The following is a 14,284-nucleotide window of genomic DNA, read 5'->3' on the forward strand; positions in this document are numbered from 1 at the left end:
GCACCAGCTCTTAAGTCAGGAGGACCTAAGTTCAAATCTATCCTCAGACATTTAATACTTCCTAAGTGTGTGATCCTGGGCAAGTCACTTAAACCCCAATTACCTCACACACATAAATAAAGGAAATGATCCAACCATTCTGGAGAGCAATCTGGAACTATGCCCAAAGGGCTATAAAACTGTGCGTACCCTTTGATCCTGCAGTGCTACTACTGGGAGTGTATCCCAAGGAAATCATCAAGGAGGGAAAAGGAGTCACATGTGCAAAAATTTTTGTAGCTGCTGTTTTGGGGATAACAAAGACTTGGAAAATGAGTACATGCCCATCAATTGGGGAATGGCTGAATATGTTATGGTATATGAAAATAATGGAATATTATTGTTCTATAAAAAATTCTGAACAAGCTGATTTTAGAAAGGCCTGGAAATATTTATAGAAACTGATGCAAAACAAGCAGAACCAAGAATATATTGTACAGGGGACAGCTAGGGGGCGCAGTGGATAGAATGCCAGCCCTGAAGTCCTGAGGACCCGAGTTCAAATGTGACCTCAGATACTTAACTCTTCCTAGCTGTGTGACCCTGGGCAAGTCACTTAACCCCAGCCTCAGGGGGAAAAAAATTCTCTGTCTCTCTCTTTTTATATATATATATATATATATATATACAATAACAGCAAGAATGTGTGATAATCAACTATGAAAGGTTCAGTGATCCAAAGAAATCCTAATAGACTTAGATAAAAAATGCCATCTGTATCCAGAAAAAGAACTATGGAGATTGAATGTAAATCAACATGTGCTATGTTAAAAAAAAAAAAAAAAAAAAAAGAGGGAGTGGGGAGAAGTTACCGGAAAAACTTCCTTGAGGAAAGGCATTGCCTTCTGATCTCTAAGAGCCTAATGAAGTGCTTTATACACATCAGGTTTTCAACAAATTCCTGGCTTTGCTAGCTTTTCCTAATTTTGTTGGGTCTAGGTTTGTGCTTGTGCTTAAAATGAATTTTCATTCATTGAAAAATATCTCAGATGGTGGGAGGCAGTTTAGGAGCAGGCAGAATAAAGGGGAGAGAAGGACTCCACGTCTGTGGATGTGGGAGTGCAGGAAGGGCTCCCCAGGTGAGCCGTTTCGGGGAAGAATGGGCAGAAGCGGGCAAACGAGGCTGGGCACTTGGATGCTTTGGCTGTGTAGGAGGAGCACTGACTCTGCCAGTTTGGAGGCCCAGTCATGGGAGCCGTGATGTCTCCTTGACCTCAAGGTCAATAAAGGATTTCTGAATCAATGTAGAAAATAAGAATCCTTTTCCTATCGTTTTAAAGGGCCTCAAAGCACTTACCTGTAAGAAATATGACCTCACTCATCCCAATATTTGATGGCAGAGAAGGCCTTTTTTCTCCTTGATTGGGTTACAGGTGATGAACCTGAAACCTAGGGAGGAAAGGTGACTGGGGTCGAGGTCATACTGTGTGTTAGGGTCGGGGTAGGCCTCAGACCCCAAGAAATCTAGCCCCGGGCAGGGAAGGTCCCCCTCCCGGGCTTCTACCCTTTTGGGGGTCATGGTGCCTAAGATCCACTCTACTGCCACTGGCAGGGGGAGGGCGGGGACCAGCCGTCTGCCAGGCTCGGGCGCTCCCCGTATACGGGACGATGAGGAGAAGCGGGGTGCAGCGGACTCCTCCCTCCTGCCCAGGACTGGGATGACTTAGGGCGAAAGGAGCACGTCGGCGCAAGCGCAGGATCGGCTCTACTCCCTGCCTCTCCGCAAAGTCCCAGGCGCGTGGCACCTCTGTCCGCTCACGAGCGCGAGCCCGAGTATTCTCCGCCTCTAGACGGGGAAGGAAAAGGGAGAGCACAGACTGGCCGCGCGCCCTGGAAAATTCCACTCCCCGGCTATGCCCCACCCCTTCATCCCTGCGCGCGCGTGCTCGCTCTCCACCCTCCCTCCAGTCTCCCACGTTCCCGGCAGCCTCCGCGCGGACAAAATGGCGGCACCCATAAGGCAGAGATTCCACTCCCTGTCCCGGGCTCTGGGCTGGTGTTCTCGCCAGGTGGGTAGCCACTGGGATGGGGGCTTGGAGGAGGGAGAGGCGGGGTGATGTTCAGGCGAGATTCAGGTAGGGAGAACTCTTGGCCGGCTGCAGAGTGGCTTCCTCTCCCTTCTCTAGCTGGGCCAGTCTGAGGCTCTGAGAGCGAACCGCAGAATGAGCATTTATTAAGCGCTTACGGCTTTCCAGCTTTGGGGATGTAAATGTAAAAGCGCGGCAGCCTGGGCTTTCCAGAGGTTTCTACTCTAAGAGTTGAAAACACACTTAGGAAAGAGACTGCCGCGAGTGCGACGTCCCGGAGATGGTCGCGAAGCGGTGGGTGATGCGCCTCCCTTACTGCACAAGCACTTGCATACCTGCCTTAGGTCGGGAGTATGAAGAAAGGCGGAAACAGCTCCTCTCGGAGCTCCCGCCCCAGTGCGAACGACTAGGTACTAGTGACTTGGGCGAGGTAAACTGGCGGTGACGTCATGTGGAAGTCCTAGCCTCAAGGGATGCTCCCCAGTTCCTAACCTGAAGAGCCAGAAGTCAAATTATGTAATCTTTTGGGATCTCAATTTCTTCCTTTGTAAAATAAAGGTTTGGATTATGAGCTCCATTCATAGAGTTTTGCAGCCTGTTTAACAAGATTAAAACCTGCCTTTCCATACTTAAAATGCAACTATTACTCCCTTTCATACCTTCTGGGGTCTGTTGATGCTGTTCCTTGCACATTGCTGTTCAGTATTCAATTACATTCCACAGAGAGCAATTATGTATCCGCTTCTTCACTGTGCTAGGCCCTCCCCATGTAAGGATGAAAAATAGCGTATCCTTTTCCTGGCCCAGATCTTACTGATCTGATATATACAAGTAAATATAATTGGGGGGGAGGGGAGGAAACCATCCAGAGTACCTCAAGAAGGAAACTGACCGAGGTTGTAGGAGAATGTGAGCTTTCTTTAGAAGAGATTAGGGACAATTTTGTGGAGGAAACGATACTTCAAATGCATCTTGAATTTTTAAAAGGTAGGAAGTACATGCCAGGAGTAATGAACAGACTGGATGATTTTTAAAAAGTAGTAGCCCAATTTGGTAAGAAGCAAACATTTATTAAGTGCGTGCTGTGGATCAGACATTATGCTAAATTTGGCAATCCAAATTAAAAAAAAAAAAAAAAGCTTTTAGAAGGCAGGTTCTATCTTAGTTTTGAATTTGAGTCCCCAGGCTTAACATAATACCTGACTCATGGAAAATACTTAATAAATGCTTCTTGCTTACTAAAGGCTATTGAAAGTGGTTCTTTAACTTAACCTTGACAACTACTAGGAGTTCCAAGAGGCTGAGGTGATGAGAGCATTGCAGAGGACCCATCATGTTTAGGGAAAAGCAAGGCCAATTTTGATGAAGTATATTAATGAATTAATGCGTGTAAATGATTTAATTTAAAAAATTAAGCCCATATTACATATTAAGCACTGTACTAAGCCTTGGCAATACAAATACAATCAATTAAAAAATTTTATTAAGCAAGTACCAACAATATGCTAAGCACCGATTAAATGCTGGGGATACAAAAAGAGAAAAAAAGATAGTCCCTTTCCTTAAAAAGCTTACAATCTAATGGGAGAGACAATTTACAAACAAATATATACAAAACAAAGAGGATAAATAGAAAGAAATTAAAAGAAGGACATTAGGATTAAGAAGAGTTAGGGAAAGCTTCCCAAGTACAAGATGGGATTTTAGTTAGGACTTAAAGGAAGCCAGGGAGCAAAGTAGGGCCCAATAAGCAAAATGGAGGAAGAAGAACATTACAGGCATGAGGGAGAGAGGGAATTCCTAAAGCCCAGAGATAGAGCATTTTTATGAAACAGCCAGAAAACTACTGTCAAGTGCAGTGTCCTTCTTTAAGGAATTACTTTCTTCTTTAAGAGAGGTGGATAGGAAAGAGTATTTTTGTTCAGCAAGTCACAATGGATGGATGAAGCCTTATGGAAAGTAAATTGACAAACTTTTCTTTCGATTATGAATGATAGTATCAATTTGATAATTCTAGAATTGGAAAGAGGGTTGTAGTCTTAGTGCTGAGGGGGGATATCAGGCAGCAAAGCTACTGCTGCAAGGATGGAATACAGGGAGGAGTAATTATAAGCAGCCCAGAAAAGGAGGCCCAAGTCAGGCTTTAAATCAGCAAACTGAGGATTTTGAATTTTATCCATCAGGTATTGGGGAGCCAATGAATGATAGTATCAATTTGATAATTCTAGAATTGGAAAGAGGGTTGTAGTCTTAGTGCTGAGGGGGGATATCAGGCAGCAAAGCTACTGCTGCAAGGATGGAATACAGGGAGGAGTAATTATAAGCAGCCCAGAAAAGGAGGCCCAAGTCAGGCTTTAAATCAGCAAACTGAGGATTTTGAATTTTATCCATCAGGTATTGGGGAGCCACTGTTGCTTCTTGAGCAGGATCGTGACATTATCAGACTAGAAATATCATTTGGGCATCTGGGTAGAGGATAAATTGGAGAAAATAGATGACCAGAAGAATATAAAAAAATAAAGAGGAACGGTGTAGAATAATACAGAAAAAGGCAGGTAGGAGGCAGACTTGAAAGTACTTTAATTTTAGGCCAAAAAATATATTTTATTCTTTAGGCACTAAAGAACTGTGAAAATATTTGAGTAGTAAATGGCATGGTCACACCTCTGCCTTGATGACAGAATACATAGTTGTGCTCCTCTGGAATGAAATGACAAAGTCTTGTTCTATGATACTGCTGTTGAACTATGAGCTTCCCTATGATAAAAATTCTCTCTTTTTATATGGCACCATGACAGTTTGCACAAGATTCTGCCCATAGAAATAAAAAATCTCAGGCAAATGTTTCTTAACTAACTCACTGGTGTTCAAGAGGCAGAGATTTTTTCCCCAAGGGGATAAAGATGTCCTTTTTTTTTCCTCTTCCTAGAATTTGGAAGTCTCCTGTCCAGCACGAGTGATCCAGTCTGTCACTGTGATCCCAGTAAGAACCAAGAAGCGCTATATGCCCCGAAAAGCTGAGCCCAAATTCAGAAACGAGAAGGAGTTACAGGAATATGCTCGTAGAGCAGGGATTGTCATCCCCAAAGAACGTCTTGAACGTCCCATTTATGTGACTTGCACAGGTGAGGAGCAAGCACCCAAACAGCCAACCACATCTGATCCCAGGAATCTTCTTGGAAGTGGGGACTTTAACATTAGGATTAGTCTGCCTGAGATCCATTAAGGCTTTATCATTGTAGTCTTTACATAAAGCCCTATTTCCTAAGCACTTTTCTTTTTTTCTGTGATTATTTTCACCCCATCATTGAAGAGCAGAAAGGAGAGGAAATAAAACTCCCTTTTTTCCAGAAAAGGAAACTGAACCCTAGAAAAGTGAAATTATGTTACCAATGCCACAGAACAAGAACTAAGACCTTAGCTGGGTCCTCCTGATGCTCAGGCTTAAACTCTTTCCCCAAAGGGCACACTACTTCTTGATCTTCCTGCCTCTATGGAGTGTACAGCACCCAAGTTAATTTCTTTTTTTTTTTTCCCCTTGCTTGAGGCAATTGGGGTTGACAATTGGGGTTACATGACTTGCCCAGGGTCACACAGCCAGGAAGTGTTAAATGTCTGAGGTCAGATTTGAACTCAAGTCCTCCTGACTTCAGGGCTGGTGCTCTTCTACTATCCACCTAGCTGCCCTGCCCAAGTTAATTTCACATCATGTCATTAGCCTCTTCAGCATAGTCTGCTCCCGACTTCTGATATTTATGGCCTGCTGGTACCTTCCCTCCATTTCCTCACCGAGACATCCTCTTTCTTCCCCCCCCTTCACAGCTGGGATTTTTGATGCTTACATTCCTCCTGAGGGTGATGCTCGCCTAACATCTCTCTCCAAGGCTGGCCTGAAGCAGAAAACAGAGACCCTCAAGCAGAACGTGATCTCACAGTTGGCGTAAGTTTGTGAGCTCCTGGGATTTAACTTGGACACAGCTTCCTGCCTTAGCTGTCAGTATTTTGTTCCCAAAGGAGGCATATTTAGTTCCTTATGATTTGGATTAGGCAAGCCCATCATAGTTTAATGGAACCACTCAGAAGCCAATTTAAGAAATTAATACAAAGCATTGTTGTGTGCTTTTATTTCAGCTTTTTAAGCACTTTTGCATTTGGATTTGGGATCATCCTCTTAAATCTTACATTTTAGGAAGTAGAAACATAGAATTAGTACTAGAAGAAACTTTAATCACCACTTAGTTCAACACTCAAGTAGGAAAGGAAATTGAGACTCACAGAGCTGATGTTACTTGTTAGTGGCAGAGTTGGGACAGACTCCCGGTCTGCTCATTCCCAGGCCAGTGATTTTTCCACTAGATCAGTATTTCTCAAACTATGTTTCAAGAAATCCTGAAATATCCCATTGTTTTAAATAAACTTTCTGTTGTTTGCTGGTAATCATTAAAATAATAATTTTAGAGGATTTTACTACAAGGTTTCTATCAAAATTGTATATGCCCCTGCTTACTATTTGTGTGATACTGAGCAAATCATTTAAAATTTCTGGGTTTCAGTTTCCTTGCCTGGAAAATAGGGGTCATGATACCTGTACAGTCATCTGCCTTCTGAGGTTATTGTGAAGTTAATGATATTTTGTGTGTTAAGTGCTTTGCAAACTTTAAAGTGCTACTGAGATGACAGCTATTAAAAATAATTTTTTTCCCTTCATTTTGCTTAGTGTTTTAAGAAATTTTTTCCCATATATTTTTAAACAAGTTTAACATATATTGAATTACTTATCATCTAGGGGAGGGGAGGGGGGAAAAGAGGGGGTGGAATTTGGAACACAAGATTTTGGAAGGGTCAATGTTGAAAAATTATCCATGCATGTGTTTTGAAAATAAAAAGCTTTAATTTTTTAAAAAAATCATTTTCATGCTTTTTTTTACCTCCAGAATTCGGAAATTAAGAGAATATGATGCTGATTTCCGAATCAAGACTTTCCCAGAAAAAGCTCAGCAAATCTTTATTGAAGCTAATCAGTGCCTTAACACGTGAGTCAGAGGATTATATTCATTTCCTTTTTTTTTTTTTTTTCCTCCCTGAGGCTGGGGTTAAGTGACTTGCCCAGGGTCACACAGCTAGGAAGTGTTAAGTGTCTGAGACCAGATTTGAACTCAGATCCTCCTGAATTCAGGGCTGGTGCTCTATCCACTGTGCCACCTAGCTGCCCCGATATTCATTTCCAAAGAAATAGAGGAGATGATATTAATTCTCCTGAAACAATTTTAAATGTTTGACTTACATTATTTGCTATTAGGAGTAGAGATGGAAGAAAACTTAAGATTTTTTAAAGGGAATACAAGTCAAAGCCATACTAGAAATCTATGAATTTCTTTCAATGTCATTGGCTGTGCCAGTTGACATTTCTTTTAGAACAAAGTTCTAAAAGTTACAAAGCCTTACTTCTCCCCCTCCCCCATGAGACATTTTGCTCAACCTCACAGCTCACAGCCTTAAGATGATGACAAATCAGTTTCTCTGCTCCTGAAATTTCAAGGCTCTTTATTCTTCTTTTGGGTCACAGATTTTTAAAGGATATTTCATTTGATAGCCCAGTTGGCTTCAGATCCTTATGATTGCCAAGCTCTAAACCCATTGTACAGAAAGCAGAAGCCAGTGACATATTTCTTTTCTTCTTAAGCTCTGACCATGATCGACTTCATGCCCTGGCAACTGAGCGCTGCTTCCCGGTAGGTTCTTTACCTTTCTAGAACCAATTTTAGGCACCACCTCTGATTTTTGTTTGTAGAAAAGATAATTTTCAAGGGCATTAGGAAATTGGAAATTTTGTATTTCCATATTTTATAATTTTTATTTAGACATTGGTGACTTAATGTGGGATTCTGGAGAGGGCTTTGGAAAAGAAATAAAGCTATTCTCCGTAATAAAAATAATTACATTGTATATTTATATAGTGCTGATAGCTTTGTAAAGAGCTTGTTTTAATAACTCACATTTACATAGCACACATATATTTGACATATACATATATTATACACATATGTGTGTATATAGCAAAGTACTTTTCCTAATTTACTTAATTTGATCCTCAGAATAACTCTGTGATATAGATGCTGTCATTATCTATTTCACAGGTAAGGAAACTGATTTTTCCAGTGTCAAACATCCTGACATCCTATACAAGGCAGGACTCAAATCTAGATCTTCCTGACTAGTATGCCTGTACTCTGCCCACTCTATGGTGCTGTCTCAGGTGGTAGTTAGACACAAATCAATTAAATGTGCAGGATACCTGAGTTATATAATAGAATAGGTATGTTTCCTTCTCTAGAACTACTTATACTTACATAAATGCTCATTGCTTACAAGATTGTACATCTTTGCTTAAGAATACTGGTTGGGAAAACAAAGGGAGTCACTATAAAATCAATAGAAATATAGGCAGTAGTGAGCAGATTCTAAAAGAACATGGAGAGAAAAAGCTGTGTTGAGTATGTTGACATCTGGAGAAATGGGTTGGGTCAGTGTGGAGAGGTTTCCTAAAAGAGGTGGACTTTGAACTTTTATACCTATAAGAGGAAAGATGTAGTAGGAGGCTCTTTCAGGGCTTACACAGAGACTTAGGAAGATCTGAAAAAGGTGGGAGAGGCGGTCAGAAACTTGGCTGAAAAGGACAGTGTTGAGTACAGGGTTGTAAGAAATATGAAGCTGTATGATAGTATTAGCTGCCATCAAAGGGAAAGTAACTAATTTCATTTTCTATTAAAACAGGAAATGGTGTGGAACCTCAAATTTAAAACAGTACGTTGGAGCTTTGTGGAATCTCTGGAACCACCAAGGGTAGTTCATGTTCGTTGTCCAAATATGGTGAATGAGGGCAACTCATATGGCCAGGTCACCGTCCGCATGCACACTCGCCAGGTAAGAAGACTTGTTTCTCTCACACCCCCTCATTATACAGCTCCACAGAACAGCAGGTTCTGAAGGTTCTAGAGGGGCTTAGCCCTATATTTTGTGCCTTCCCTTTCTATCCAGCACCACAGGCAGAACCTGTAGAGAGCCTTCCCCTCTACTGACCTGTGACATCCTGGGATAGTTGATGAAATTTGTACAGGGTAGACAGTCCCTCATTTCTCCAGCCTTCCTTCAAGAATTTTCCATGGGCTAACTGAGCAACTTTGAATCCTTGCAGACCCTGGCTATCTATGACCGCTATGGGCGGTTGATGTACGGACAAGAAGATATGCCCAAGGATGTGTTGGAGTATGTGGTATTTGAGAGACACTTAACAAACCCTTATGGGGCCTGGAGAATGCATGGCAAAATTGTACCTGCCTGGGCACCTTCCAAAGAGCCCATCCCCAAGGTAACCTAGCTGGACTTTGAATGCTTTGGCTTTTCAGTGTGGGGCTCCATGTAGTGGGGTGACCAAAAGTAGCATTCCATCTTGTATTTGCCATGGGAGGATGTGTGCAGGACAAGTCTGCTTTTTGTTCTTTCAGACGGTGATGATTCCTGGTCCCAAACTACAGCCATGGGAAGAATATGAAGAGATGAATGTGGACGTTCAGAAGCCTCAGCCAGTTTAATGGCACAAGTAGGGCAGGGTGGAGAAGTCTGGCAGATTGATACTGGAGCATTTCACCAAGACTCTGAAACCAGGTGCTCCAGATGTTGTGGCTCCAAGGAACAAGAAGGACGCCACCCTTTGGCCACCTTTTCATTTCAAGAAAGAGGGGCAATTGTTGGAAATAAAACCCCCTCAGAATTTCAAAACTAGTTTTAATGGGTTCTGTAGTTTCCAGTCATCCAGAATGGGTCTTCAATTTGGAATGGAAATGGAATTTTAAATGGGAGATGTAACAGCCATAGGAATGGGGTAGAGTTTGATATGAATGATATGAAATCAACTAAGGTATCATAAAGCTTTTTTTTTTTCTCCTGAGGCATTTGGGGTTAAGTGACTTGTCCAGGGTCATACAGCTAGGAAGTGTTGAGTGTCTGAGACCAGATTTGAACTTAGGTTCTCCTGACTTCGGGTCTGGTGCTTTATCCACTGTGCCACCTAGTTGCCACTTATTATAAACCTTTAAAATAGACTTTTAAACCCTTCAGTCTTCTTCATCAAGTTCCCAGTAATGATTTGCATGCCAGCAAGAACCTAGCATATAAACTCGGAGAACAGGGCTATAGGCTGGGCTAGTCTTAGGTGGGAAATCAGTCTATAATATTTCATTACACATATCAGTTTCTCTTGACCACAAAAAGCACCAGAATATGGTAACATTCTAATTGTCCCCTTCCTATCTCAGGTGTGGGAAAAAGTAAAGAACTGAGCCCATATAAGAAAGCAGCAAATCTTTGCAGTGGGTTTTAATCCTGCAAGCTCATTAGTGCCAAAAAGAATTTTCCATTCTGCTGTGTTTTTGAACTGTCAATGAATATCTGAAATCATCATCCTTGACCCACACCTAGCCCTTGGAGGAAATAGCTTTGATCTCAAAGAGAGTATTTCTCTTCAGCCTAAGGCTGACTCTTCTATTCAAAAATGGATTCATTTTTCCAGGAAAAGGCTCAAGTCTGTCATTCCATGGTGAAGGAATGAGAGTATGGAGGAGTTTGTCTTGGAGGGACAGGAGGCTGATTCTCTTCCCTTCCCCCCCCACAAGGCAATTGGGGCTAAGTGACTTGCCCAGAACCACATAGCCAGGAAGTATAAGTGTCTGAGGCCACATTTGAACTCAAGTCCCCTCCTGACTTCAGGGCTGGTGCTCTATCCATAGGAGGCTGATTTTCAACTGGCTTACTTAGTTTGGAAAGTTCATGTAGAGGCTGGAGTTGCTCTAGTAGCCAAGTTCAAGCCTTAAAACTGCCACATCAGAATGGTCTCATGAACAGCATTTTGACTCCCAGACAACTATGCAGGAAAGCTCTTTGGCTGCAGAAACAAAGGCCCAATTGGGCCTGCCTTCTGAATGATCCCCTACAAGTTTCCTGACAAAGCTTTCCTTTAGCAGAGTCCTTAGCTATTTTGTCTTGATACTTACAGTTTTGTAAGGTTAATGTATTGATAGGGGATGGTAACATCTGATTTACCTGATATAGCAAAAAGAAAGGGAGGTCTAAGAGTAAGGATGGATTTAGGAAATATGAGAAGATATATGATAATTTTAGAAGGTAGAGATTCAAGAAACAAAAACATCTCCTTAATGAACAACCAAGTAATTGGCTCTCTATGCATGAGGAAATCTGTCATAGGCATTTTTTTCATGGAGGGGGAATATCCTTCTCCCATTCCCCTAGATCTGTATTACTGAGCCAGCACATTGGGAGTTTCCTAAATATCCATCTACTTGTCACCATCAGGGAGCAGAAGATAAATGTAATTTCATTTCCCTTTGATACCAAATCTGCCAGTGAGTAGATGGCCCCAGATGTTAAGGCAATGCTGAAAGGGCTGAGCAGGATGCCATCTGTCATTCCAGCAGAAAAAGGCTTGTTATCAAAGGAGCGGCCAGACTCACTTTGAGGCTCTCCCATTCCCCTTTAGCAAATGTTCTCTCTTTGTCCTACTTCTCTTTACTAACTGGTCCCTTTTAACTTCAGGACAGAAATTGTTAGTAGCAAGCTGAAATCAGTGTGATGGTCAAGAAAATATATTCTTTATTTCACTTTATCATAGAAGGGGACAGTGGCCAGCTTTGCTATTCAGAGATAGACTACATCATAGTATGATTTATGCAGTGAGTCAGCATAGCAAGTACAAACTGGCCAAGTATCTAAAGTCTGGTCTCGGGCCAGAGTCTAAAGTAACCTACAGTTTCTATTTAAGCCCAGGACAAGGGTCAGCACAGAGTGGGTAGAAGCAATTCAGAAGTATTTAGGAGAACTTCAATGGGAATGAGGTCACCAATCCTTGGAATTGGGTGCAAGGTATTATTAATCTTTTTTCCATTTTCCTCACTTCCAGAGAAAGAAGACTTTGCTCTGTCATTATAGAGAGCCCAGGATTTGAAAAGGCATTTACTTTTTTTTTTTTTTTTTTTTTTTTTTTTTTTTTTAGAAAAAAATTGTTTTTTGTCCTTAGATCACAATTATTTTCCATTTAAGAACACTTAGTACTGAAAAGCGCATCTTTGTCTATCTTGGTGAAAGTCAGTCTTTGTTGCTGTTCATTCAGCCTGTTTAACTCTTTGTGACCCCATTTGACGTTTTCTTGGCAAAGATACTAGAGTGGGTTGTCATTTCCTTCTACAGCTCATTTTATGGAGGAAATGGAGGCAAAAAGGATTAAATGACTTGCCCAATATCACTCACCTGTTAAATGTCTGTGCCCTAAACTAAGATCTTGACTCCAGGCCTAGTTTTCTATCCACTGTACCACATAGTTGCCCAAGTAAGTTCTAGAAAGAGCTAGAAGCTAGACATTTAGAATCCTTTCCTTTCTCCCTTTTCATGTATTGGGTACCATCCTTAGGGTTCTTTCCTTCTAAGGTGATCCATCTATGTAGCTGTAGTGTGAGGATACACTATAGCCAGGACTGTATTAGTCCCAGGGAACTCTTCCTGTTTTACCTTTCCCCTTTCTCCCCCTTTTTTTGCTTTATCTGCTAGTCCTGAATTCTTTTATCTCATACTGTTTAGATTAATGTGGTTCTGAAAATAGCTTTAAGGGAGTCTAGGGCAAACCTAAGAAGGTGGGTCCCTAGTGTTCTTAAGACTAGGATTCTTTGTTTTTATATACAAAAAGTACTTAATCTGCCTTGAAATGGTATTTCTGAGGGGCAGCTAGGTGGCGCAGTGGATAGAGCACCAGCCCTGAATTCAGGAGGACCTGAGTTCAAATCTGGTCTCAGACACTTAACACTTCCTAGCTGTGTGACACTGGGCAAGTCACTTAACCCCAGCCTCAGAAAAAAAAAAAAGAAATGGTACTTCTGAAAAATGAAAGAATAGTTCTTAGTGCTATAGCCTGGATTTCCCTGCCTTTATATGTCCTCTTCCTTCTTTGAGCACAAGAATACAGCCAGTTTATGATCTGGGGTAAGTGATTTAGAGTAGTTTCTGCACTGGTCTCCTTCCTCATACAACTAACTAGGAAGGATGTCCCTGAGATTAGTGAATGATAAAGGGTTGAGGGAAGGAGAGAAACAATTGTGCTGAAGCTTTCGAAGGGAAAATGCCTTCAAACCATGTCTGGTGAAGTGGGGAAAAGATATTTTAGGAAAACTGACCAAGACTTTTTTTTTTTTTTCTTGACCTTGCCCTTGCTAAGCACTGTTGTGAATGTCTGGGTGGTGAATCCACTTCAGTAATTTTATAAAGAAAATCCTTTGTTTTCCTTATTTGTGGCAGGCCTGACATCAGTATATCAGTAAGTAAAAAAATAAAAGTCAACTTGATCAATAAGGCATTCTGGGCAGGTTTCAATCTTTTGCATAGTTATCAGGTGGTTGCTTAACTAACTGCAAGAGCATTGTTGTATAGTTGTAGCGGACCACATTTCTGTCCTGGTTGTGGAACAGCTCTTGTCAGTATAATGGAACAAATTCTAGGGCAGATGTCACTGATGTTTGGTGTGGTTTGAATTTGTGTGTGTGTGTTATGTTCATACAGACATATGAACTATGCCATTTGTATATGGCAACATAGGTCTGAGAGGTCTATTAGAAAAAGAGCAGGGACCATCAATTCCTCAGCCCACACCATTGACTTAAATGAGGAATCAAGACTAGTGACAAATACAGAAGGTATTACATATTCTAGTTGACTGGGAAGATTCTCTAGATATTTTTGTCCACTTAGTGGGAAAGGGTAAATGGCAAACTAAAACTGAGGTGGAAAAGGTGTTGTTTACATAACTGGAGAATCAAAACCACTGGAGAATTCAGTCCTGACTTTAATAATTACTTAATAAAGTAATTCTTTTAAAATCAGTTTGCTTAGGGGCAGCTAGATGGCACAGTTTTAGAGTACCTGGCCCTAGAGTCAGGAAGGCCTGAATTCAAATCCAATCTCACTTAACTGTGTGACACTGGGCACTTAGCTCCAACTGCCCTCCAAAATTAAATGAATAAAATCAATTTGCTTCTGACCCATTTAGAAGGGGAAATACCAATTCATAACTCTTTAGGAACAGAGAGCCAGGATTTGAAAAGGGCATGTACTCCTTTTTTTTTTTTTTTTTTATTATTTTATTGATATCTTCTGTCTTT

The 14,284-nt window shown here is 41.3% G+C and overlaps 1 protein-coding gene across 1 annotated transcript; it reads left to right on the forward strand.

The window, feature by feature from the left end:
* Nucleotides 1–1,755: 1,755 nt before the first annotated feature.
* On the forward strand, nucleotides 1,756–10,014 carry MRPL45 (mitochondrial ribosomal protein L45). Its single transcript, XM_074261319.1, has 8 exons — nucleotides 1,756–2,048; nucleotides 4,996–5,191; nucleotides 5,889–6,006; nucleotides 7,001–7,099; nucleotides 7,750–7,798; nucleotides 8,841–8,990; nucleotides 9,262–9,435; nucleotides 9,572–10,014. The coding sequence occupies exons 1-8, from the start codon at nucleotides 1,893–1,895 to the stop codon at nucleotides 9,656–9,658; spliced, it is 1,029 nt and encodes a 342-aa protein (XP_074117420.1). The 5' UTR covers nucleotides 1,756–1,892; the 3' UTR covers nucleotides 9,659–10,014.
* Nucleotides 10,015–14,284: the final 4,270 nt, after the last annotated feature.

Source organism: Sminthopsis crassicaudata, chromosome 4 (assembly GCF_048593235.1).
Source record: "Sminthopsis crassicaudata isolate SCR6 chromosome 4, ASM4859323v1, whole genome shotgun sequence".
NCBI classification, from domain to species: domain Eukaryota; kingdom Metazoa; phylum Chordata; class Mammalia; order Dasyuromorphia; family Dasyuridae; genus Sminthopsis; species Sminthopsis crassicaudata.

Excerpts from the sequence above, each read along its gene's own strand:
- MRPL45 (XM_074261319.1), top strand. The coding sequence starts at position 1,893 with ATGCCCCACCCCTTCATCCCTGCGCGCGCGTGCTCGCTCTCCACCCTC. Across the intron at positions 5,192-5,888 it reads CATTTATGTGACTTGCACAG|CTGGGATTTTTGATGCTTAC; the intron begins GTGAGGAGCAAG and ends CCCCCTTCACAG. Across the intron at positions 6,007-7,000 it reads AACGTGATCTCACAGTTGGC|AATTCGGAAATTAAGAGAAT; the intron begins GTAAGTTTGTGA and ends TTTTACCTCCAG.